This window comes from Pezoporus occidentalis, unplaced genomic scaffold (assembly GCF_034315485.1).
Source record: "Pezoporus occidentalis ecotype Australia unplaced genomic scaffold, CSIRO_AGI_Poc_V1 ctg51, whole genome shotgun sequence".
Taxonomy (NCBI): Eukaryota; Metazoa; Chordata; class Aves; order Psittaciformes; family Psittacidae; genus Pezoporus; species Pezoporus occidentalis.
The window spans coordinates 2364710-2390154 of record NW_026915847.1 but is presented as its reverse complement, the minus strand read 5'-3'; the positions used below and the strand labels follow the sequence as shown (position 1 = coordinate 2390154).

At 44.4% G+C, this 25445-nt stretch overlaps 2 protein-coding genes and 1 long non-coding RNA gene across 5 annotated transcripts in view; 2 read left to right on the top strand and 1 right to left on the bottom strand.

Moving 5' to 3' along the window:
• Window positions 1–10264, top strand: part of ELF2 (E74 like ETS transcription factor 2) — a 36149-nt gene extending 25885 nt beyond the window's left edge. For 2 of the 3 annotated variants that reach the window (XM_062637230.1, XM_062637232.1), the window contains 6 exons: window positions 1229–1342; window positions 2403–2540; window positions 4536–4616; window positions 7180–7372; window positions 7762–8115; window positions 8531–10264. In XM_062637230.1, the coding sequence (XP_062493214.1) occupies window positions 1229–1342; window positions 2403–2540; window positions 4536–4616; window positions 7180–7372; window positions 7762–8115; window positions 8531–9158 (1508 nt within the window). In that variant the 3' untranslated portion in view covers window positions 9159–10264. Of the gene's footprint in view, window positions 1–295; window positions 442–1228; window positions 1343–2402; window positions 2541–4535; window positions 4617–7179; window positions 7373–7761; window positions 8116–8530 lie in introns of those variants that run through there. The other variant, XM_062637231.1, reaches the window with a different exon arrangement.
• A 1232-nt stretch (window positions 10265–11496) lies between these two features.
• On the top strand, window positions 11497–15213 carry LOC134173358 (uncharacterized). Its single transcript, XR_009968218.1, has 3 exons — window positions 11497–12900; window positions 13673–15023; window positions 15129–15213. It is a non-coding gene; the product is annotated as an uncharacterized LOC134173358 (long non-coding RNA).
• NOCT (nocturnin) lies at window positions 14863–25087 on the bottom strand. Its single transcript, XM_062637237.1, has 3 exons — window positions 24791–25087; window positions 19303–19569; window positions 14863–18244 (listed from the first exon to the last, which is right to left on the bottom strand). Exons 1-3 carry the CDS (start codon window positions 24987–24989, stop codon window positions 17409–17411), a joined length of 1302 nt encoding a protein of 433 aa, XP_062493221.1. The 5' UTR covers window positions 24990–25087; the 3' UTR covers window positions 14863–17408.
• Between the last annotated feature and the right edge of the window lie 358 nt (window positions 25088–25445).

The window sequence follows — 25445 nt, the reverse complement described above, 5'->3', positions numbered from 1 at the left end:
ATTTCGTTCACTTGCAGCTTCTGGTTTATATGTTTAGTCCTTGTGTTTAGGTAAGCTGCAGTATGCTGGAAGGCTTTCCCCCATGTGTGCTGGCATTAATCTGTTTCTTAGGCCAGAAGCAACACTAGTAGCGTTTTCCCTTCTTTATCTAAATAAACATCAAGTTGCTCCTTAGACTTCCTCAGTAACAGGATAGGTGCCCTGAAGTTCTTGTAGAACATGATTGCAGAATCCTCTTTAGCTCTCTGACGCTGGAGATAGGTGACCCTGCCTGTGCTAAAGATAGATTTCCTGGGCTGCCAGAGCAGTTGGGCTTTGAGCAGATGGCCATACATGGAAAGAGCAACAGGGAGAGTGCTGGTGTACCTCTGCGAGACAGAGGGTCATGGGCAACAGGTGCTGCCACTGCCACCACCACCGCCTGTAAAAACCTTTGCGAGGGTGAGCAACATAGACTGGGCTGTGAGCAGGACCCTGGGTTTAATTGATAAATGGGGGGTTTCCTAGTGTCGCTGCTGCAGTCTGTGCTGTATCAAACTTTAATTACTTAGTTTTTGTAGACTTTCTGAACTTGGAAAAAAAGAGATCATTTCACCTTCTTCCTTTAGTTGTTGCTTAAAAAACCTCAGCCCCTGCATACTGTTTATGCTTTGTGTTTTGTTTTTTAGTAACTAAGCTGGCTAAACCCAACTCTCATAGAATTTAAATGTCAGAAAATGAAACTGGATATATGTTTTGCAAACCAATCTTGTATTTTTATCTATGTATATATAATGTTTATATAACCTTGTATTTTTTATATATATATATTTATCCAAACAGAAAATACGAAGAGAGGTGACCTTTAGATTTTAATGGGGTAATAGTTGGAGATGGTACTAGTTCCCTGCTCTGCTGTGTCAGTTTGTAACCATACTCACTACAGTCTGGTTTGTTGTGGTTAGCTTAAAGGCAGAAGACAAATCCTAGAAGTCTGCTTTTGTCAGCTCGTGATCACCTCATAGAAAGGAGGAGCATGGTTGTGAACCAGAAATCTATTTGGGAGAAGTGACAGTGTTGGTTCTGCTTGTCTTGTGTTGTCCCTACACATTTCTGTTGACAGGAAGATACAAAAGGTGTGAAGACACCTGACAGTTTTGGGATTATCATGCTTAAGGCTGAATATTGCAGTCATACAGCAATAAGCAATTTTCTAACTAATCTGGTCTCAATTTTTATACTTCTGTAGTGGAGGCATCGGTTCATGGAAGTAATGTGCACTGCAGGGATAAGACAATTGAAGCTGCAGAGGCCTTGCTTCATATGGAGTCTCCTACCTGCCTGAGAGATTCCAGGAGTCCTGGTATGTGAGCTTTAGTTGCTGCTCTGTGAGCCTTTTCTCCTTCCACTAATTAGTAAAATGAGCAAATTGGGAAAGCTGCTTCCATGGAGGATTGCTGCTTAAAACACTTTTTTCCTTATTTTTCTTTCATATGGTTTTCTTACTGCAAAATTATTGATTTATTTGAGTTTCTACAGGATTTCTCTACCTGTAACAAGCATGCTTATAGATAAATCATTTGTCTGAAAAAGGTTGTTGGGTAGAGATCTATGAGTAGTTACACATTTAAAATGAACTTCTCCATCTGAACATTGGGAAATACTTTTTCACTGTGCAGGTGACCAAGCACTGGCACAGGCTGCCCAGAGAGGTTGTGGAGTCTTCATCCTTGGAGATACTCAAAAGCCGTCTGGACACTGTCCTGCACAACCAGTTCTAGGTGGCCCTGCTTAAGCAGGGGCTGGACCAGGTGCCCTTCAGAGGTCACTTCTAACCTTACTGTTCTGTGGTTCTGTGAATTTGACATTTTAAATTGCTAAAATAAAGAGTTATATTAAGGGAAAGATATTTTTATTTGTGTTCCTATTTTAGAGTGAATATCTGAATACACTGTGCTGCAAAGTATTACCAGTTAAAAAACCCAAAACTTAATTTGATGATTTCTTCAACTTGATGTTCCTTCTGAAGTTACTTAGTATATGTTGGATGAAGTAATGGTTAAACTGAAACCCAAAAGCTACAAAATAAGAAATGGAGATCAGAGTAAGGATAAAAGGTTAAGCTTTAATTTGTTTCATTTGAAGTTGAGTTTCGAAAAATACCGGTGTCATACTTGTTCTATGCCTAACAATACTGGCAGGCGTGCATATTTTAGGGAATTGGGTTGATTTTCTAGGTGACAAGTTGTTGGAGCAGAATTTTGCTATACTACTGCATATTCTTTGATTAAAATAATTTCATAATAATTTCATAATTTCAAGATAGACTAAAATAATAGAAACTTCATCAGATACTTCCCCTCCACCCTTTCTTCCTTTGCTCATAGTGAAAACTTTTGTCTCTCTTTGTGTGTCAAACCCAGAATTTATCCATGCAGCCATGAGACCTGATGTGATCACAGAAACGGTAGTGGAGGTATCAACGGAGGAATCTGAACCGATGGATGCATCTTCTGTTCCAACTTCTCCTGATATCCATGAACCAATGAAAAAGAAAAAAGGTATGTATAGCTCTTTGCAGGAGCAATCTCAGAATTTATTTATCATGTGCACTGCTGCAGACTGGGTGATTGACACTGGTGGAGATAGGTTAGATGATCTGATTTCTCTGCTCATATTATCAGACTGACTAGAGGCTGAAATGTGGGTTCTTAGAAAATGGGTCTCCAGCAAGAAAAAAGAAAGGCAAGAGAATGGGGTTTGCCAAGCCATAAAGGAAAATATGAGTTCCTTGTTGTCTTCTTTAAGCACAGTTTACAAAGTGGAGGAAGGGTAGAGAAGAATTCAAAGAGAACTTGTGTGGGTAAGCATTCGTGTCTGAAACATGGAAATATTCGGGGAATGGGTAGACTCAGGATTCTTCCAATGAAACAGCAGGGTAAATAGTAAGCTACAAAACCATAAATCAGTTTACAGAATCAGTACAAGATCTTTCTTGTGAGAGAGAGCTATCTTCTTTGTCTGATTGGCATGTTTTGAAGGAGAAACTTCAGAATAGTGTTGGAGTTCACAGTTACCAGTGAGAGGTTGGCACCTGGTGAAGTTTCTCTCTGGTCTAGCAGTTTTCTTACAGGCATCAATACAATTCATATAACTGAAGGAATGTTGTTGTATTAGAGCTTCCAGGCATGCTAAGATGGAATATTTACTTGTAATTTAGAGGAAAATGAAATGTAGTTATAAAGTGATATAAATACAAGATCTGTGAATTTTAAAAACACACATAACTGTAACTACAGTAAATTACGTAAGCAAGAAAATGATGATTAAAGGTTTTCTGTAGATTTAATCTGTAGTCATACACTGGATTTAAACTATTTCTTTGTATTCAACTGCGTGTTTGAATAGTCATTACTGGGTACATTGTGTTACAGGGCTGTGCTTAGGAACTTTGGAAATTTTATGAAGGTTATTTTGTAAATATTTTTTTTCCTATTAAAATCCCTGCTCTTAATTGTTTAAGGTTATTCAGCCCTAGTTACAGAGCCATTAACTTTGGTCTGCATAATTAATGCCTGTTGAAATTCAGTGTTTAATAAAGAGCATTGTTCATCAGAAAAATTAATGCTGTTGTGCCTGAGGTAGGCGCTTTAATTGTTGCTGCTTGCCTTTAAGTGAAGGTAGAAGCATGGAATGTTTACAGCCTGCTGCTGCCGTGGGGTATGATCCTCTTCCCTGCCTGTTTACCTTGAGTAAAAAGGTCAGCGGAAGTGTGAAATGATGAGGAAGCCTCAGGTCTTGCTGGGAGAGGATTTCTATGGCATGGGCAGGTAGGCAGCTCTAAGCTTGCTTCTGACAGAGTCCTTCCCTCTGGAGCCTGCTTGGAGGTGCAGGCAGAGGGTAGGAGGAGGTGTGTGGGAGCCCTGCCAGCCCACAGTGAGACCGGGCAGGGCACCCCACTTGTGGGCAGCTGAGGTTGTGGCACAGGTAGGCTGCCAGCAGCACCTCGAGCTGTCCTGCATCCCTGAGGCTGTGGGTGCTGCTTGGAGGTGTCTTAATGCCCTGCCTGCCATATGCGAGTCCTCTGCGGCACCACTCAATGTTGAGTGAAAGCTTTTGTCTGTAGCTTTTAATGGACAGGTGCAAGGTGGAAATGAATGTTTACTGTTTCAGTAGTAAAATTTCTTAGGAAGACTGATGCTTTGGTCAGCACCCATGCTAGGATGCAAAAAACATAGCAGAAGAAGAAATAAGACATTTCAGAGAAAACTGGACACTACAAAGTTTTACTTCATGCATGTGGTGCTTACCTCACCTGCCATTAACTTGTCTGAAATTGAGTTAAATCTGATTCTGAAACAAGCAATGAAATGATGAGTTAAACTGGATGGGCAGTAGTCGTAATAATTGAAGAATTTTAAGTTTATCCATACCTGTAGCAAGGAAATGGCAGGGGAAAATATGCACAAGCTACTTCTTTCAGCAGAGGCAAACTGTAAAATACTTTTATTCTGTGGATGATTAATACTCTTTTTCCCTCCCATGTTTATGTGCAGCTGGCCGTAAACCGAAGACCCAACAAATACCTGATGGGTCTCCAGATCTGGGTATAAAGAAGAAACCTCGAGAAGGCAAAGGTATGTTTTTCCATTTATTGAGTCTTTAAAATCATGCAGTGTGTATGTATTATATCTGTCCCAGGAAATACACAGATCTTTAAAATTTTGCTGGATGAGTTTGTACTGACTTCATTAATTTTATTTGATATCTTGAGATTTGTCAAGATCTAGCACAAGGATGTGTGGAGCTGCTCTAGAAGTGCCCTGCAATACGCTTTGATTTTTCATTTGCTTTGCTTTGTGTTTATTGACTTGTGCTGTCTTTTGTGTTAACTCACTGCTAGACATGTAATTTGTTAAGCTACTGCTGAAAGGCTTGTTCTCAAGTAGGTGCAGTTTATGGGCGTTTGTAATGGTGATGGTTGAAAGTAAGTTTTCTTAGTTCACAAACTTCAGTGGGAATATGTGGCTTGACTAATAAATTTAGTTTGGCTTAAAGAGAAAAACAGTGATACGCTGTTTCACTGGTTGAGTGAGGAATTTGTGCAGGAGAGTCATACTTGGCTAATGTTTCTACTGACAAAAACTGGATACTTTCTTGAACTTCAAGCCCCTGCTATTCACCTAGCAGGGAGACAGACTAGAGCATTTGCTCACAGGTTACCTTTGAGTTGGCATACAGTGTATCACTCTTCCCCTGGTTATAGGTGAAAAATGTGGATCTCTTTCCCATTTGCCTCACTGAAAGTCATTTGGAGATGTTGCTATAGCTAGAAGAAGGAAAGTTCAGTGACTTTCAGTGGTAGCATTCTAGCTGAATGTGCAGTAGTCAGCTCCACTATTATTTTGGGATTTGTTTGAAAGCAAGGTCTCTGTTTACGTAATTGCTTATCTGAGATACAGCTCCTGAGCTGTCAACGTTTGTTAGTAGGGCAAGGAAGAAAGAGACTGACATTGTGCAGATGTTAGCTTATGAAAACCAGCACAACAGTAATTAAAGTTCCCTACAGTGGCCACCATTGCTGTCTTTGGATTTGGGTGTAGCAGTCTGCCTCAAGGGAGATCACAGATACTGCATCTGCTTTACTGAAAAATACATCTTGGGTGGGTATTTTTTGTTTTGTTTTGTTTTTTTTTTTTTTTGTTTTTTTTTTAGTATTCTAAAAGCTTTCTTCGCTTTTTTTAATTTTGATTTTACTATTATGGATTTTCATTATCTGAATAGTACTGTGTCCCGGTTCTTAGTTTACTGCACAAATAACTTGGAGAAAGGAGGCCCATCTTTCTGTACCTTCTAGTTTTTGTCTGTACTGGTGATTTCATTCTATAGCTGTTTGTCTTATTAAGTGGGAGATGGTCCTGCTTTGTATTGTTTTTTTATTTCTGTGGTTCCTCATAGTGATCTACTTCTGTCTATAGTTTTCACAGGGTATTTCTTTCCATATTTTACACTACAAATGGCATAAAATACATGCTTTTTCTTAATGTTGGCAGACTTGATATCTTTTTTGGTGCAAAGTGAGGCAGATGTAAATCTGATTTAATTGTGCCTTCAGTTTATTATACAGGAGGAACTGGAGACTTCTTAGTGTTTTTAATTAAAGCCAGATAGTACTGTTTTTTTGTCCTCACATAGTGGATTGGCAGCTCAGGCATGGTTTCTCTTTATATACTATTTTTTTTGCACAAATACTCTTGTAGAAATCGTATGTGGCTGGGAGGAGCAAAACTGTCTTTGAGCTTCTCCACGTGGATGCTGGTACCAGTGCGACAGTTTGTTGATACATACAGCACTATGTACCATTCCTGTAGTTTCTGGCAATTAATCCTTCTATTTTGAGATGGCAGCTAACAGTCTCAAGTAGCTGGCAGCTGTAATAACTGGCTGGCCACAGAAAATGCCTTTCATTGTGGAAAACCTACTCTGTGTTAAGATAGGTAGTAATAACCTGTCCTACGAAGGCAGGTTGAGAGAGTTGGGCTTGTTTAGGCTAGAGAAGAGAAGGCTTCGGGGAGACCTTAGAGCAGGTTTGAGTGCCTAAAGGGGCCTACAAGAAATCTGTAGAGGGGCTTTTTACAAGGGCATGTAGCGACAGGACAAAGGGGAATGGCTTTAAGCTGAAACAAGGTAGATTTAGGTAAGATAAAAGGAAGCCTTTCACTGTGAACATGGTGAGGCACTGGAGGGACAAAGGTTGCCCAGGGAATGATTTTGTGTTTGCCACACAACTCTGATGCTATGATTTTCTTCTTCTTTTTGCTTTAAGAGGAAATGGAAATGTCAGTGCATTTTCTGATACTGAAGGACAGGAGGATGTAACATCCTGAACTCTTCTTACAGATGAAGGTTGCAGTGACTTGGAACACTCCCACACTTCTTTTCAAGAACTGAGAAGGGGTGCAGGATTAAACAGGCTCCTGCACTGTGTAGCAGATCACTTGGATTGGCTCCTTTCAGAATGTAAATATTTATGGAAGCTTTATGAAACAGAATGAAGGAGTGTGTGCAGGTTGCATTATATAGGATCCTCTCTGTAACATTTGCTTGTAATTCAGGTCATTCAGAGTTACCTGCGTATGGAGGACTTTCTGTTATCTTTTAAAAGTGGGTTTCTAATATTTAAATGTTTTCTGGTTATAGGAAATACAACGTACTTATGGGAGTTTCTTCTGGACCTTCTCCAGGACAAAAATACTTGTCCTCGATACATTAAATGGACTCAGCGAGAGAAGGGAATCTTTAAACTTGTGGACTCAAAAGCTGTTTCCAAGCTATGGGGAAAACACAAAAACAAACCTGACATGAACTATGAGACTATGGGAAGAGCTCTGAGGTAAAAACTCTTAAGCTTTATGTTTTCTACTGTAATTTTAAATCTGATTCTTAATTTTGCCTATAGAAATGTAGGCAGATAGTTTCAAAATTTTAAATGTTTTGGCCTCTTGCTGACTTGGCTGTTTAAAAAGCCTCAGTGTCTTGCAGTTCCTGTTGCTTTTTATGTTATCAGTTAATGTTCAGTTTAGCTCCTGAAGTATATATTTAAAAGGTCAGATTTTTTTTTTTTCAGCTAGATGCTTCAGATGCTCTGCCAGTTTCTTTCTGTATTTTCTCACTTTGTAGATTTTACTGTGGCTACTTCAGATTTTCCTCTGAGCACAGAACGGTGTTTTCTTCAAAATCTGTCACTATGTTGGTTACTACTTAATTACACTTTTCTTCCAGATACTACTATCAAAGAGGAATCCTTGCGAAAGTTGAGGGTCAGAGGCTTGTGTATCAGTTTAAGGAGATGCCAAAAAATATAGTTGTCATAGATGATGACAAAAGTGAGTCCTGCAGTGAAGATTTAACAATGCCTACAGATGAAAAGTCATTGGAAAGAGTGTCTTTATCTGCAGAAAACCTTCTAAAAGCAGCAACCTCTGCACGTGGAGGAAAAAATCCCTCTCCATTAAGCTGTACCAGAACAGAAAAAGCAGTCACCAGAGTTGTGAATATTGCCTCACCAACGCGCGATACATCATCATCTCGTCCCTCAACTACCACTACTACTGTCCCAGCAACGACAACTCCAAGGTTTGTATTAATGTGGCTTGGGCTTGTCATTTGGTAATGACAAGCAATTTTTTGGCTAGAAAGCTGTCTTTTAGTTTTTTTGGTTTATGTTTTAAATGTTGGAAATCATTTCTGATGTGTAAGCAGCAGTGTAACTTGACAGAATACTATGAAAGTCTGGTTTATGTGATCAGAGCCATCTCTTAATATGCTTGCCCTTACACGTTTTAATATTATATATACAGAGGGAAGGAGAGATGAATGCTGCTGAATTTCCAAAGTCCTGTTGTTAGATGTGCAAAAGGTTTGGGTGTTTCTTGTTTGTTTGCTTTTACCATTAAAAATCTGTAAGTACTAGATTTGTCTATCCCTGTTGTCATCTCTAAAAGTGCCCTGTGTTTTGGTGTAGAAACACCCATCTATCTTTATTTTGCAGGACTGTACGTGTGGCAATGCAAGTGCCTGTTGTAATGACCTCTCTGGGACAGAAAATCTCCACCGTGGCAGTGCAGCCGGTAAATGCAGGGTCACCGTTAATAACCAACACAAGTCCAACAACAGCAACAACTCCAAAGGTAGTAATCCAGACAATCCCTACTGTGATGCCAACCTCTGCTGAGAACGGAGACAAAATCACAATGCAGCCTGCCAAAATCATTACGATCCCTGCCACGCAACTGACGCAGTGTCAGTTACAAACAAAAACAGGCCTCTCTGGGTCAGGAAGTATTAACATCGTGGGAACCCCGTTGGCTGTTAGAGCACTAACCCCAGTGTCTATAGCTCATGGGACACCAGTAATGAGACTATCGGTGCCTGCTCAGCAGGCATCTGGCCAGACTCCTCCCAGGGTGATTAGTGCAGTTATAAAAAGTCCAGAAGTCAAATCAGACACAACGGCTTTAAAACAGGATCGTGAAGTGAAAACACTGCAGCTGGTAAAAGAAGAGAAGCCGGCAGAGGGAAGCAAGACTGTAACCCATGTAGTAGTAGTTAGCACGCCCTCAGCTATTGCTCTTCCTGTAACAATGAAAAGAGAAGGAATCATAACGTGTGAGAAATGAAGAATTGGCTGCTTCCAGCATGGACTTGTAGACTGTTACGGTTTTGAATATACTGACATAATTTGGGGGGGGGGGGGGGGGGCGGGAAGTGATGCAATCACCAAGTCGAAAAGGAGAGTTTTGAAATGTCAATAAACATGCATATGTTGAAGACTTACTGCAAAAAAAAAATTATTTTCCCGTGTTTCAGTGGGAATTGAACCACATTTATAATGCTGACAAAAACTTCCTCTTCCAGTTGGGAAACAGCTGAACCTACAGAGAAGGCAAGAGAGAGGAACTGAAAAGGGACCAAACAGTTCACTACGTTACCCGTTACCAAGTTACACTAAGACCTGGAACACTAAAAAGAGAGCTGTGTGAGAGGTTTGCCTTGGCTTTTAGTTTTCAGGGGGAGAGGAAAGTCTCATTGTTACAAAATTTGATGCATGTTCTATGCATACCAGCAATTACTACTGTGTGCCCGCAGTACTCAACTGGTGCTATGTGAAAAACTCTGCTCCTAGGTATTGTAGAATGTGAAATAAAGGAGAAGATTAAAGAGCTTTTAAATGAAGACAGAGACCTAGAGGGATTTTTTTTTTTGTATCATACAGCTTAAGCAGATTCAAAATGAAAGCCTTAGACTGATTTTCAGTTATCTTTCTTGAAATAAGCTAATGGCTTGTTTGTGTAAAGCTTTTTTATTAAAACAAATTTTTTAAAAATCTTGTACCTAGCACAGTATTGTTATAGAATTACATGTAACATATTTTGTATGGTAGTTAAAAGTCTGTCTAAATTTCTTAATTGTGGACAAAATGGCAGCAGGCTTTCCGCCTTCTGCTGGAACATACCTGTGTCTCTCACTTAGCCTTGACATCCGTGCATACATTTCAGTTTCAGCTCTACCCTGTCACTTGAAAGGTCACGCCCAGCATGAGCTTTTGTCAGGTAGTTCTAAACCTGTAAATTTTTTTAGTTGAAGTTAAAGAGGGAAGTACCAGTGTTCAGAATGAACTATAATAGTTTGTATATTCAACATTTGAAGTATATTCTATTTTGTTGTACTCTTGTTTCAAAGTGTATTCAAGTAGGTTTTACTGAAATATAGAAATGAAATTTAATGGTGTTTGGTCTGCTTTTTTTTTTTTACTTTATCCTTTCAAACTATTAAACACCTTCTTTGCTTATTTGAAATCTTCCAGGCATTCAGCATAAGATAGCTGATGTAGTGTGGAAGTTTGGAGCTCCTCACTACTCCTCTACTGCGCATGGCTGACCAACTCACACAGTACACTGAAGTATTTTTCATCGAAATACCTGTGAAGCTTGCAGTAGCTGGTGAGGTAACTTCTGACAGGGGTCTAGTTCTGTAATGCCTGTTTAGGACAGTAGGCATATGCAGTGTTCTTACATTGTGGCTAATCATACGAGTGCTTGTGGAATAACTTGAGTAGCTTAAGAAGTTACTGCCCTCCAGCTAACAACTTTGTATGTGCTCCCAAATTGTTTTAATGCAAAGAAGACAGTTTGCTTAAGTGGCTGAGACTCAAATTGGTAAGTTCTGGAGCTATGTGAGCTACGTGTTCCTCCAACCACACCTTGATTTCCTAAGGCTGCATTGCAAAGGAAAGGTAGAAATAAGAGGACTAGGCTACTCCAGTGTACAAATCTTTCTTCTCATAGAGGCAAACTGGAAGTATTGGTAGGGAGAAACTGTGAGAAAAGAGAAATACTGAGTTTTACTGGTAGTCCTTTCTATGTAGTTGCCATTGACATTTCCAACTTTTAATATTTTGGCTTCAGCAGAAATACGTGACTTTAGGTAGACTTTTTTTTTTTTTTTCCTGAACGAAGTAAGTATCTAAATAGGTTTTCTGTTTATAGTTGCACTGAAGTCACAGGTACATGATACATTACTACAGGGTAGACCTCGGGTGAGAACACACAGTACACAAATTGCTCTGTAGCTGCAGTCCATGTACAAGAATTTGGCTTAAAATAGATGTAAGGTAGCTTACCTTGTTTTCATGGGGACCACACTGGCATTGCAAGAGTTACCAGAGAAAGCAGCACATCAGCTTGTGGGTAGCCAGGTGCCCTGTGGCACTCCCAGCTCCTAGTGAGATGCCCTGGAAAGTATTAACAGCAGAATCTTGGGTAATCTTGAAATAATTTAAATGACCATCTAAATCTTGCCTGGAGGAGCAATTTCAGGCGATCTGGAATGGAAGTCTTCAGTAACTATAAAGGAGACCCCATTAATTAATTACTTATATTGGAGTTTATTTTTTTCCCTTTAACTTCTAATACTGAAGAATGAGTTACCTCTACAGAGTTCTAGCAATAAGCACTGGTAAGAAATGTGGGAATAGCTCTGTACAGCCAGGCCAGCATGTGGGGAACTTCGAAAGTCTTTTGAAAAAGGAATTCTTCTTCATACTCTAAGCAGGGAAGCAGAGCTTAAGAATGAATGAACAAACTGAAGCAGGTAACAAAGCATGGTGTAGAAGGCAGCAATCTGTCCACCAGCAGTTAACACAAAGAAGCAGAGGTTCTTACAGATAAGCTGTGTTCTTGGCCTGGGACAAAGGACAAAGACTCCTTCACAGGAGGTGATGTAGAAGGAAGAGGATTTATGTTGCCAAGAAAGAGGTAGGACAGAAAGGGAAGTGGATTGACTAATTTGGTAGTCTTGAGAGGCTCTAATGTTCTGGGCAAAGGGAAATGGAGCAGTGAGAAGAGAGGAAAAATCAGAGAGAAAAGTAATAGCATTTTTAAACCTATATTTTTAAGTCTTTTCTGTAAGAAACCCTTTTCTAAATGGCTGTTATTTGATCTACATGAAAGGTGCTATATCTCAGAGCATGAAATGTCTATCTGAAGTATTTGTAGTTGAGACCTTGCCAACACCCAATTTAGATACACTGGAAGTCAAATGGGGACAAACTGTCTTCCTGGAAATAGATGAAGATCTCCAGCTGATGTCCTCCTCTTAAGTTAAAGCCAAGACTTCATCGTGTAATGGCAAAAATGACAAGGAACGAAGGCGCATGTCTCTGCTACTGCTGCGGTAAGCAGCTTGCAGCCGTGGTGCTGCATCTTGCCACTGGACTGGCGATGGTCCTGTGGCTCTCTCCACTGGCCACCGGGTGAGTGGCATGCATGCTACCAACTGCCAGGGAACATTTATCAAAGTTAAGTGCTGTGGATCTCAATCTGCATAAGGATGTGCTGTAACTCAAATGGAGAGGGTACTTAACACGGCTTTAAACAGTGAAGATGCTTTTTGTTAACCTTTCCATGTATGTCTTTGTTCTCTTCACCTTTTTAATGTAGCTGCTAGGTAAATTAAAAATCACAGTGTCAGTGATTTCAGTGTATCTGCTTAAGCACAGCTCTTCAGCATTGCTTTGTGTGCATGTGGTTCCTCTGAGTTGTCCTGAGATCCGGTTGTTCTTTGGAGGTGGTATGTGATCAAGGTATCAAGCTATGCTTCTCACAGGAGGCAGCCTCTTCCTGGGCGTTTATACAGCTAAGTGGCAGAGGAGCAAAATTCCCACGTGTAACTTGAGTCTTTGATCTTTATCTGGGTCTGTGCAAGCTTGCTGTTCAACATGCTGCTCTATGCTGACATAATTAATTATGATGTGGACAAAAAATGGTTTTACTAATGGTGTCGGAGGATGTGACCTTGGGAAAAGGGAACTTTAGTCAGGTTTGAAATCTGAAACAGACAAAGGGATACTAAACGATTTAAGTTTGTATCTAGCTATACTCCTAGACTTATGCAATCCCATTGAAAAACCTCTTATTTTGTCCATGTGTGAAACTGGGATTGGCTTTTACACCTGAAGCTGGTGGCTCATGTAGAAAAGCCCGGACTTAATTCATCCTTGGCAAGTAGTAACTTTTCTAGATGTGAGCTTTTTTTAATTCATCCTTGGCAAGTGTAACTTTTCTAGAGAAGTGAGTACAATTCAGGCAGAAGGCATTCAGACATAATACAGGCATAGTATCACTGACTTTACAGATACAAACATTTTTGTTTCAAGTAACTACAATAGTAGGTTATAGGACAGGGTAACACTGTAATCCACAAAAAAAATCTTAACTGCAAGTTGCAACTCAGACCTGAATATAAACATTTCTGGGTTGTGGCAAGAAAAGTTGAAAAGGGAATCCCACCCTGGAGACCACTGGTTTTGTTACTCTCTCTTGGACCAAGTCTGTCTTGCTTAGCAAAGGGTTCTGTGCCTTAACACAGCTCAGGTGATCTGGCTAAAGTGTGTTGCTGACAAGGCTGAGCTCCTGGGATCTTTTGCTAATTGATTTTCTCAACTCTAGGACTTTTGGGAATTACATCTGAGCAGATCAAGGATCAGTAAGCCAGGGGCAGTCAGGAGTTAATGGGAAAATGGACAGGTGCCTGAAGCCTCAGTTCTTGCTCACCGTGACACCTGCAGCAGGGATCTGTTATGCATGATGGCTGTCACAGCCAGAACAAGCTAACCTCAGTTTCTGCCTTGTAGACACCATTCAAATAGCAGGTGTTAAGCTTATTAAGTGAAGAAGATCCAAGTGATTCTATCTGCTTCTGATCTAATTGTTCTCCAGGAGAGATGGTGCTTTAATAAGCTTGCGACAGCTTCTGCCTTTCAGCAAGTAAGTGGGTCATTTCTTCCTTCAGCTAGCTGAGGGTAAGGGAAAACTGTCACTGCTAAAGCTCATGCAGCTTTTATTCAAGATTAAGCAAGGGATCTGTTGAGACTTTTTTAGCCTTGGTGTGCTTATAAGGCAGACAGCCACAAGAAGAGCTTTGAGAACATTTTTACTGTAAGAGTCATGCTGCCACATAGGAAAAAAAATTAAAAACCCTCCTGCTTCTTCCTATTAAGACTATTTAGTGTACTGATAATTATAGCAGGCAAAAAGCATTAGTGCTGTAAGCCAGCCTTTTCCTGCATGAAACAAAGCAGGAGCAATATTTCACTTCAGTTTTCCACTAGAGACTGTCTCCAAAATGTATTTTATAGCAAGGACTGGAATAAAAGGGTGAAGCTGATGGCAGTTACCAGTTAATTTCTGTGTCTTGTCTACCTCTTATTAAAGTACAGCAGCAAGGATTCAATGTTGGGCTATAGCAGGGATGAGTATGATACCAAGAATTGCCTTGTGATGGGGAGAGACCCCAGACTTTTCAGAGTTATTCCACCCTGCCCTCGCCTTCAAAATTACCCTTTAAGGATATGCAGCAGTGAACATCTGTCACGTGTGCAGGGTGAAATAAGAATCCCAGCCTTTTGCACTCCAGGAGAGCTCTGCAGTGATGGCACTATCACATAGATCATGCTGCTTCTCCACAGCTTGTTTTTTTTGCTAGGAGAGTTAGCACTGAAAACAAGGGGCTGAGTAAAATGGCTTAAGAACCATCCAGATACCAAACACCCTCACCCTGTGAGAGTGATGGTGGCAGTTTGGTAGCTGTGGGAGTTCAGCTCCTGCTGTTATCTGAAGCCTGCCATAATCGGTGCTGCAGCTCTGTGCCCTGGCAGGAGGAAAGGGTGCCACATTGATGGGCACCCTAGGCAGGCCTTGGAAAACAGAGCTGCTCCTGCAAAAGTAAAAGGTAAATTCTGGGCTTTTTGGTGGTGTGGGAGTTTTTTGGTTGGTTTGTTGGTTTTTTGTTTGGCTTTGGGTTGTGGTGTTTGTTGGGCTTCCCCCCCCCCAAATACAGATCTGAGTACAATATCACCCTTGCTCTCAAGTCACAGCTTTCTACCTCACATGTAGTTGCTTCTAGAAACTGCCAAAAGGATCTGAATGGAAACTCCAGCTTCTGGTGTGACTGTGGTGGATGAGCAAGGATTTGACTTGTTAAAGGTACTATCTTATAGGTCCACACTGGGGTGTTGTTCTTAGATGACTTTAGCTACAGATGGCTAGATACCTTTGTTAATGGGCAATTGTATTTCTCCTCTTTGCAAGACCATTTGAGGGAAGATCCTAAGAGAAGATAACTGCAAGGGAGAAGCAGCACTGCATCTCACCCCCTCAGACTGCAGCTGAGGGCAGCCAGCACTGTGAGAAGGAAGCAGTCTCAGTCTAGCCAGTATGTAATGTCTATGGCAGGGATGCTTAAAAATCTGCATTTGGAGTGTTCCATCTCTGGTTCAGAATCTCCCCCAAAGGAGCCACCCCTTCTGCCTCGTAGTATTCACCAGGCAAGACAGGCTCCTTAGCTATAAAATCCTTTCTGTCCAGGAAATTTTAAACCCACACTCACTCGAGGAGTCCTGCATTCCAGGCTGGTAAGAGAGGCCTCAGATCCTCTGCTTTGAAACATATAGCCACCATCCTGCAAGAGTCAGGAACACATGCAGTGTTATGGCTGTGCAACACAGCACTTCATTTTTTTGCCTGAAAGGGAATGCATTTGTATGGGAATTTGGGACTTCTAGTTGCCAGATTCTCTATTTGACTTACCAGCAACACTGGTACAGTAGTTCACAGGCTGTGTAAAGCACATATCTGTGTCATTTCTTGCTCTTCAAATGATGTTTTAAAAGAAAGTGACAAATGCAGCTGCCTGTTGTGAAGAGCCAGCTTTGCTAGGCATGCTTATCAGCCCTCAGGGAGGAATACCTGCACCCTGCTTTGCAGTACTGGCCAGGTTGTATGCTCCACACAACTGCTGGAAAGAGTAGTGTTTACAGTAACAGAGTCTAGGCTTCATCTTTATCTAGGACAGAGAGCAGCTTAACATGGCTAAAGGTAACTCCCTTCCTACAAGTGCTCTGTGGAACCCAGGAATTTCAACTCTGAGAAAGAGCACTTGCCATGGAAACAACAGCTGTACCAACTTGTAAGATTAGGACTGCAGGGGCAGGGGAAAAGGACCATGGGTAGCATGGCCACTAACTTGAAGCTTGAGCAGTCACATGCTTATGACAGGGAAATGAAAATTACAGCAGAGACATGACTTTTTTTGCCAAAGGCTTTTATTAATAAACACCTGGAACATTTAAGAGTTACTACGGGCCTTACTTGACATGGAAGTACAGCTTTATTTGTTCTGCCTCATCTTTCTCAACTATCTACATGTAGTCAGCTCCAACAGTTGTCTCTTTCTCATCCTCTCTCCCTACATCATTTTCCAGCATAGTGGCATATTTACAACCCACATGTGCAATACCAATGTCATGCTAATAAGCACCACTCCATGCACAAGAGTTATTACACTAACACAGCTCTAATGTAGCCTAGGTGCTTAGCTAGAGTTCCCCTGGGCCACGGAAAGAGGCTCCCGAGCACTGTTGCTGTATGATTTCAAGTCAGATGCAGGATCACACACTTCTCTATAAATAAACTTTATCTTCTAACAGGTTCCAGTGTAGCTTTAGATTCTGAAGATAAATAAAAGAAAGTCTTTCGACACAAAGACTGGCCCTTCACTGAAACAGTAAGATTGAACCACTTAGAAAAGTTGTATTTGAAGCAGAGGAGGAAATACTCCCTGGTTAGATGCATCCTCTGGAGGGAAGCACAGAAGGGACAGAGGTCAGGGTCACTGTGTATACATACCTACAGGCTGGATGTGTGCAGTGGACACATGCACATTCATAGGATACTACTATGTGACACATTTAGCTGCTTATTTCTTCACCTGCTCTTTCTGGAGGGGGCTTTCCTCACACTGTGCTATTATCCATTCACTTGTAATGAAATCATCATCTCAAGTCATGTAAAAATGAGGACAACACTAGTGTGAGCTTGGATTTGTTCATGTGTAAACCGCATTAATTGGACCAAAAAAAGATTTAAGAGAATCTCACTGAGTAGTCAAGCCTAGTTCCCTTTGGTACTTGCACAAGCTAAACATGAAATAAATAAAATCAGCATGCTGTCAGGGCAAGTTGTTTTACAAACACAAGTGTTTTGATTTAAATACTAAGGCCTCCGCATTCATTAGAGGATTAAATCCTTAAACACAGGGTTAGTGAAAGGGTAAAGCTCATTTGCCTTCTAGTTTTCAAACCCTGACATGGCAAGAACACCACAATGAGAACACAGACTCCTTTCTTCCTCCCTTGGAGGATCCGGATTCACAAGCACTGAAAGGCAGATGTGACTCCAAACAAGTGCCTGAAATAATTTTTTGTCAACAGTATTTCATCATTCTTCAATAGCTTCCAGCTTCAAAAGTCTTCTCTAAAATAAACCAGTGGTGAGTTAAGACACTGCAATACCAGGTGGCATTCCAACACATTACAGCAGTCTGTCGGGGTCTTGATTAAAACTAAAGTCACACACCAGAGATAGGTGATCAGAAGGGTAATTGAATGATGGCAGCCTATTGGGTCCTATTTGCTCTTCAGTCAGCAAGCCCAGGGCTGAGTTCACAATCAAGGCATGCTGGGAATACCAGATATAATCCAGCGTGTGCCGGCACTCCCCCGATGGCCGGATCTTCCAGGTGGTGTAAGGGGGCTCCGACTGCCCATCAGGGCTCAGCAGCTTGTACGCGCTGTTTAGGTTGAGGCTGGAGTTGGAAAACTCTTTGTAGACCTCCTCAGTTGGCTCCGCATTGAAGTCTCCACAGATGATCAGAGGGATCTTTGCACCTTGGGTGATGCTCTTCAGGTTCTGGAGAAGATCACAGCCCTGCGCAGACCGAAACCTCTCCCAGCCCGTACGGGCTTTGAGGTGAGTGACGGCAATGCAGAACAGTCTTCCAGTTTCGTTGCACTTCAGTGTCTGAGCTATGGCCACTTGGTTGGTTTTCAGCTTCATGGCGGTTAGCCGGATGTTAGCGCTGTTGATGAGCTCAAAGCGGTCTTTGACAAAGAACAAGGCACAGCCATCCGGCCCGTTGTTCTGCTCCACATCCAGGCACGGCGACCATGGCTTCGGGAAGAAAGTACACTGGTAGCCCAGTCGGCTGAGGAGTGGTTCAAAGGTGTCAAAGTAGTGGTCAACTTCTTGCAGGCACAAGATGTCCGGTTTGTACGCAAGGATTTCCTCCAGGATGAGGCACTTCCTCTCCTCCCATTTCAGAGCTTCCATGGGGCACTGCACAAAGTTGTCTTTGCCTTCACCCAGAGCTGGCATTAGCAGGGAAAGCAAGAGAAAAATAAACAGCTGTCAATAGCTAAAATGGGCTGTGTTACTCCAGGTTTTGCAGAGGTAAGGCTCTGCTCTCAGGAGCCAGCTCCCATCCTGCAGCAGCCGCTTGCAGCCCTATATGAAACCAGTCAGTCTGTCATGGTGTAAGAGGTTATAAAGGGAAGCGACACAAGGCTTTGCTTTCTCTGTAAAAGATGTGTACATCCCTCATGCAGGTGATGGGTTTCTCAGGAGGAGCTGCTGACTTTAAGGGTGCCAGTTGGTTTGAGAACCCCTTCACAAAACACTGAAGTCTGTCCAAAAGAAAGCTAAGTTCCCTTTACAGTTACAAGTTAGACTCCTTCCCTACCTTCCCAACAGTCACTACTCTGTGGTAAGTGCTTCCACATATGCCTGCCACACCTTAAAACCAAGGACAAAATGCAGTGGGATAGGACTGACTTAACAGCAGAATATTAAGGCAGGCTCTAGATGGGGGATCTCCCACCCCAAAAGATTTTAAGATGAGGCTGTTGTATAAGTCAATTTACAGCTTGGATTTTAGGGGTCTGAGGAAAAAAAAACAAAATCAGTTTAATATTATTTTGAAGAATTAAGAATTCCTGTAACAGATCTGAATCTCTGAATAGTTTACCAAAAAAAAAAAAAAAATCAATTGGAACACTACAGAGAAACTCTACAAATAATAAACCTTAGGGAAGGATGAGTCTGTCTTTTCTAGGGGTTACCAGCTACCTAAGAGTGATGGGTCACAGCTTTTTGACTATACTGTGTTAGGTTTAGACAGGCATCCAGGGCTACCTTTGGCATCACAGCTGCAAGGACAGACTTTTTCTCATTTCCTATAGGATGTAAGGCAAGCCACTACTCCAAGTGCTGAAAATGTCCCTCCAACCCTCAGCCTCATGTAGCTCACCTCACCCTTTGCTTTGCCAGTCCCAGTCATGCCTAACCACACAGACACATCTCCATTTAAAGGCTTTTATTGCTGCATTTGGTTTCAAGGTCACACCTTGAGCTTAGAGGCATCTCCTACCTTGTGCAAGGATGTTCCACTGCATGACCCGAATGGGGCGGTGGTTACTGGCAGCGTTCTTCAGGTCCACAAAGTTCCTCTGAAAGCGGGGTGGCCGTTTCTGCAGAACCATCTGACATTCCTGCAGCAGGTCCTTGGGGTCTATAGGATCCAGCCGTGCAGAGTCCGGCTGCTCCAGGCAGTCCTGGTGCTGGGACACAGCGCTGCTGCTCAACGTCTTGGTGAGTGCGCTGTAGAGCTGGCTGGTGCTGTTTCCCATGGAACACACTGGAAGAGAAAAAACGGTGTTAGAGATGTCCACTGCGACTTTTCTCATCACTTAGGTACCCTGTAGATAACCTTGTTACAGTGCCAGCAATGTGTGCTTTCTGCAAGAGCCTGAATCTGACATAAAATAAGAAGGATGCAGAGATAAGGTTAATTCTGTCCAGAGTTTCATTGGATTTTGCTTATTACCAGGGGCTGCTAACTTCTGCAGTGTGCAAATGATCTGGTTTAAGACATCGTGCAGGTGTCTTCTAAGGGAAGGAGTCTTTCATCCAGAACTGTAGGGCTAAGATTCACTTCTGCATGTGGTGTAGGCAGCAGAAGTGTACTTTTTTCCTCCTCTCAGAGGACAGAGCCCAGCAGGTAGACAAATACTGCTTGCTCCTTATTTCATGTGCAGCATGTCTCTAATGGAGACACACCCCAGTACCCTGTGCCTATTTGGGATGCTTCTTGGCTTCCTTCCTGCAGAGCAGCAAGCACAGCGACTCGCTCCCTCAGGTTAATATTTAATAGCAAACTCAGATCACAGCTTCACTTGCCCCAAAAGCAGCAACGAACATTTCAGTGAGCACAGAGTGGCCAAATGCTTCTGCTGGCTTAGACCTTTGGATGTGGAATGAAGGGGCTCGCTCCAGCTCCCCTTTGCTGCCCTACAACCTCACCCTCCTTTCTCCCTTCAGCTCCTTAGTCCTTCACACTGTGCCCCAGCTCAGCAGCTTCCAGCACACCCTGCAGTCCTGCAGCCCTCCCCACATCTCCTTTGGCCATCTTAAGCACACATCCATGCATTGCAAATAAGCAGCTGTGCCCCAGCTCTCCCTGTTAATGCACCTAGCCTCTGACCCCATGTCTCCTGCAGGGAGGCCCCCCCGTCCCACATTCCATCACAGCTTCCACAGATGCTGTGTCCCACTCTTGTTTTGCCCTTTGGTTTATGCACAGAAGGTGGCCGCAGCCCTCTTCTCTCAGCAGGGGTCAGCAGCAGAGCCACCCCTTTGAGACAGCAGCTCTCATGACTACTGTTCTATGAAATACCTCCTCCCACTTCACAAGAGCACAAGCAGCACAGTGCAGCAGTAAATGCCCTGAGGCTTGCTTACTGCAAGCACGCAGGAGACTATTAGCGTCAAGAGCACAGGGTAGCTGTGGAGCAATTCACAGAGTTCATGACATCCTTAACACATCTCTGCCTGAAGTCCTTGCCACGGCCAAGCACACTCCAAGATCTCTTCCAACCCTTCCTTGGGAGGAGGGCTTAGCTCTGAAGTGCCACCCCTACCACAGCACATGGGGAGCACTTGGAAAGAAGCTGTCTGCTCTTTTCCATGCTCAGTGCTCTGCCCAAGTAACCTGTCTGGACACTTGGTTTCCCTTCAAACACAGGCAGGAAGAGCAGCACTTGCACAAGAGGCTCCACTGACAGAGCTTCATCATTGTCTCAACTTATTTACTGTGAATGCGCTTTGCAAAAGTAATCTTGAGCAAAAGCAGTTCAGTGTTGCACGGCTGTTGCCCCACAGCAGTGTTTTAGCAAGCTTATTTGTAATTTCAGTTACTTGGAAGCAGAAAAGACTTGTCATCTCATGGCAGATGTGGAGTGCTACCCAACACGACTGCACGCTCAACCTTTGCTAGTGTGAACTGCAACATTATCAATTGTAAGAGCTGGTGACAGACACATGATAGGGACAGACCTGGCTAGAGGGAAGGCAGGAAGATGGAAGCCTTGACAGTTCAATAAACACACTTAGGAGTAAAAGAGAAAAGAAAGACCTGAGCAGAAGCCTCATGTCCTTGTCTTTAGGAAAACAGGTACTTTTAAAGACGCTAAAAGTACTTGTTTTCATAAAAGCTTTGTATGTGTAAGCCAGTGGAACAGTGAACAGGTCTAAGAAAGTTGTAAATTGGGAATTTAAACTGCATGTAGGACTTATCTCCCCATCTCCATCCTTTTACAGTACCAGAAGTTCCTCACACTGAGATGTAAGCTTGGGCTGGCAAACATGAATGTCCTTCTTGGGGAACTGTGCTTAAACCATTTCAGTTTCTGCAGCCTTTACAAGTTTACAATTCTTGTCAAGAAGCCAAGTACTGCTGAAGTAGAAGAAATGCCATTTAACAACGAGGGAATGAGGCCCAAACATGAAATCCCTAAGCAGGGCCCTGATAGGCCGTGAGGGGATGGGGAGCAGGAACAAAAGCATGCTCTGTGCTGGTTACAGAAGGGTCCAGATCACACACTACCAGAGCTGCCAGGCAGCCATGCAGAAACCCAAAGAAATCAATGGAGCTTTTAATGAAAGCTCCAAAGGGAGCTTCTTGCCTATTTTTGGGGTAGGCACAACCCATAGTGAAGTGCTGCAGCTGGAAAGCTGTACTGGTGCTTACTACTGGAAAGCAGTACATGGTGCTTTCTGCTACCTCAGGGGTGCCCTCAGCAGCTCAGTACAGCCAGAAACCTTACACCATGTGCAGCTCTACCCACAAATACACACCCCTGCCCTCCCCAGTGCCTGGCTAGGACTGTGTCAGGAGGGAAACCCACATGAAGGCAGTGGCTTCTGCACAGCCCCTGCCATGCCACTGATGAAAACAGCTCATGCAGAGCTCTCCAAAGGAATAACAGACTTATTCTGCTGCAAAAAGCCATTAGCAAGAGCTTTGGCTGCTCACTGCTTAGCCTGAATCAGAGGGAGAATATTGAAAGGGAAATCTAGGTGTAATGTACCTGAGCCCAAAGTCCACCCTAAAGCCCTGAGCAGCATACATCTATTACAGCAGGATGAAGTCTAAGTTCAGTCATGCATTTGCCACGCTGCAAACAAAGTGCTGTCTAAATCTCATCATCCCTCTGGTATCCAGCTCTTTGGGGAGAGTCAGGAATAACCTAACCTGCACGGGATGTGCTATGGCCCAGGTGCAGCACAGATTCAACAGCTTTTAAAGTCAGTCATGTCTCTGGAAGTAAAAGGATTTTCTGTCTTCTTTTGAGAGCCCAGGGAATGTTGGGTGAAAGAGGACCTGGACTGTAAATGGAACACTTTCAGGCCAGTTGTAAGTGGCTTGGAAGTCCTTGGCTGAAGGGGGACTCCAGCTTAAGATGACTGATGAACTGCTCAAATCCTTTGTCCCCAGAGTCCTGGAACCATCACAGCACTGGCTGAACTGTTTTGCAGAACAGGAGCCGGAGCAGCAACCTGAACATTGAAACTCCAAACACAAAATCCATTTGTTGTTTTCGTAATGCTTAACATGTCCACAGCAGCGGGGCAAGTACAAGGTCACCACTGAGATCCTTACAGCTCAAGTTAAATGACCTGTAACTTGCTGGGACAGTGCTGTCAGCGCTGTGACACCATTGTGCTGGTGTATGCAGAGGAACAAGTGGACTCCTGAGCTTGCACTTTAGCAGTAGGTGGTGCACATGGAGGCAATTCTCTTGGTTCAGTGTTGTAATGGGGAGCACCAGCTCAGCAACTACTATTCAAGGTGCTTAAAATAAAAAGGCCTACCTCTCAGCCAGGGTGGTGCCACATCACAGTAAGGGGAGGGAAAGAATCTAAACCATTCATTAAGCTTTAGAAGAACAGGGTGCAAAGCTCAGTTTGTTCATCCAGCAATAATAGCACAGATGAGATGAACTTCTAGGATCCTGGGCAACGAGCATGGACTTTAAGTACTTTGCCTCAAAGATGAAGACTGCAGTGCACAGGTAGACCAGGGAGTTGCAGAGGGGTATGACAGCCAGTACCCTTACCTGTTGGGTAAGATGAACAGCACTCTGGTATCCCTTCCTTTCATCTCCTACCTCCCAGCACCTCTGCTAGCCAAGAGCCCCCACCTTGCTCACCACAGGCATTTCACTGCCCATTGAATGGCTCCTCCACACCTGCAGCCGGGTCTGTAGTTGCATCAGCCTCCACTACTGAGGCAGCCAGAGATGCCCTCACTGCAACCCCAGTTCCAAGGAGAAACTTGGCAGATGCTGTCCCCATGTGACACATCCTATGTTACAGGGTATCATGCTACATATACAGCCTTGTTTGGGGCAGCTATGGAATAGCCCAGGGCCACCCACATTCAAAGCTGCAGCTGCTGCTGCTTAAAGTCCGAGTCCTGATTTTGGCACCTGGGTCAGTCTTATGCACAGTGGAGCATGAACCCTCATACAAGGATTCAGAGAGCTCATCACAGCAAGGGAGGTGCTGCCTGGTCAACAGGCAACACCGGAAAAAGAAGGGAGCCTCAAATTCTGTCCTGAGTAACACACAGAATCAATACTTGGCACAGGGACATCTTCCCTCTCCTACTGCAAAGCAGCAGATGGAGCAAAGGTGGTCACTGCCCCAGCTTCCACTGGGAGCCTCTGCTCTGGGTGTTTTCAGCCATGTTCAGAAGCAAGCCTGCTCATCAAGAGACGCGGCTTAAGGCTGAATGTGAGCAGCCGAAGCCTGGCAGGTGTGTCACCGCTTGCTCTAAGCCACGGCACAGGTCAGCGGGCACAGAGGAGGGACGGAGGGAGGGAGCACGGTCCGTGCCAAGGTGCTGTCCTCACACGGACTCCAGGCAGAGCATGCACCCAAGGACACACGGGACTTTGAACACTTCCCAGGTCTCATTTTGGGAATGAAAAACGGGACATAATCATTTAACGGTACAGGCAAGCAGGAGCCTGATGGTTTAGCATCACTGCCTTTGCTTGCCTGAGGGTAACCTGGGCTTTTCCCACTGTCTCTAGTAGAAAAAAAATCCACTGTGAGTCAAGTATATCCTACACTACAAAGTGCAACACTGGAGGAGGAGGGAGCAGCTCAGTCAGCCAACAGCACACCTCTGACAGCAGGATAAAGGCCTTGGGACACCAAGCGAGTCCCCCAACGAGTACCTGGGATCATCTCATGCAGCCAGCTGCGCTTGGGCACCTGGCCCTGGCTGAACCCCTCGTTTCTGGGCTGTGCAGCAGCGCCTGTTAGCTTGTCACCGATGGCACTCACTCACGCCTATGAGCGTAAGCCACGGCTGCTGCCCTAGCACTGCAGGGCCACGTGAAGTTTCAGGGTATCGCACGCATGGCAATGTAGTCCACGCGTTCCCGTCCCCCCCGGGCTCCGGGGCTAGTTACCTGAGCGAGCGCTCCCGCTGTACCCCCCCCCCCCCCGCCCCAGTTCCCGCAGACACGCCCCAGGGCTGCCTCGCACCTCTCTCCCCTGGTACCTACCTGTGCGGGGAGGCGCCCCCGGGGCGGACGGGCCTCCCGCCGCTGCTACTGCGGCTGCTGCCCGCGGGGCGGCGGGGCCGAGGGGCGGCGGGGGGGCGCGGGGCCGCGGCGGCAGGAGGGTGACCGAGGCAGCCGCGACGGGTGCGCAGGAAAGGGCGGGCAGCGCCGAGCACAGGCAGCGCGCAGGGCCCTGGTACATGCTCCCGACGGGGTGGGCGGGGCGGAGCGGAGCGGGACCGGACGGGACGAGTCGAGCAGCAGCTCCGCACCCGCCCCGCGGCGGCGCTTATAGAGACGGCTGCGGCGTGTCCCCGCGCGGCCGGTACATCCGGGACCTACCATCCGCAAGGGGGGGAGTAGGGGATGGACACAGCACGGGTGCCGCAGCCGCCCGCACTAAGCCCACCCGCTGGGACTGCGGGGTGGCACCTCTTGCGGCCGCTCCCCGCCTCCCGCTGCCGCGGGCTTGGCGCGCTGCGCCGGGAAGGCCGAGTACACTGGGTGCGCTCCCGACGCACACACCCCGCCCCCGGCGAGGAGTGGTATCGCCCAGCGGCGGTTTTCCGCTGCTGACGTCAGAGAGGGGAGCGTGCGGTTCCCACGGACGTCACGGCGCGGGGGTCGGTGTCCCGTGGGCTCTCCACCGCCCGCTTCT

Coding starts and splice junctions, on each gene's coding strand:
- NOCT (XM_062637237.1), bottom strand. CDS start 24,989: ATGTACCAGGGCCCTGCGCGCTGCCTGTGCTCGGCGCTGCCCGCCCTT. Junction 19,570..24,790: donor GGGGGCGCCTCCCCGCACAG/GTAGGTACCAGG, acceptor TTTCTCTTCCAG/TGTGTTCCATGGGAAACAGC. Junction 18,245..19,302: donor GTGGAACATCCTTGCACAAG/GTAGGAGATGCC, acceptor TGCTAATGCCAG/CTCTGGGTGAAGGCAAAGAC.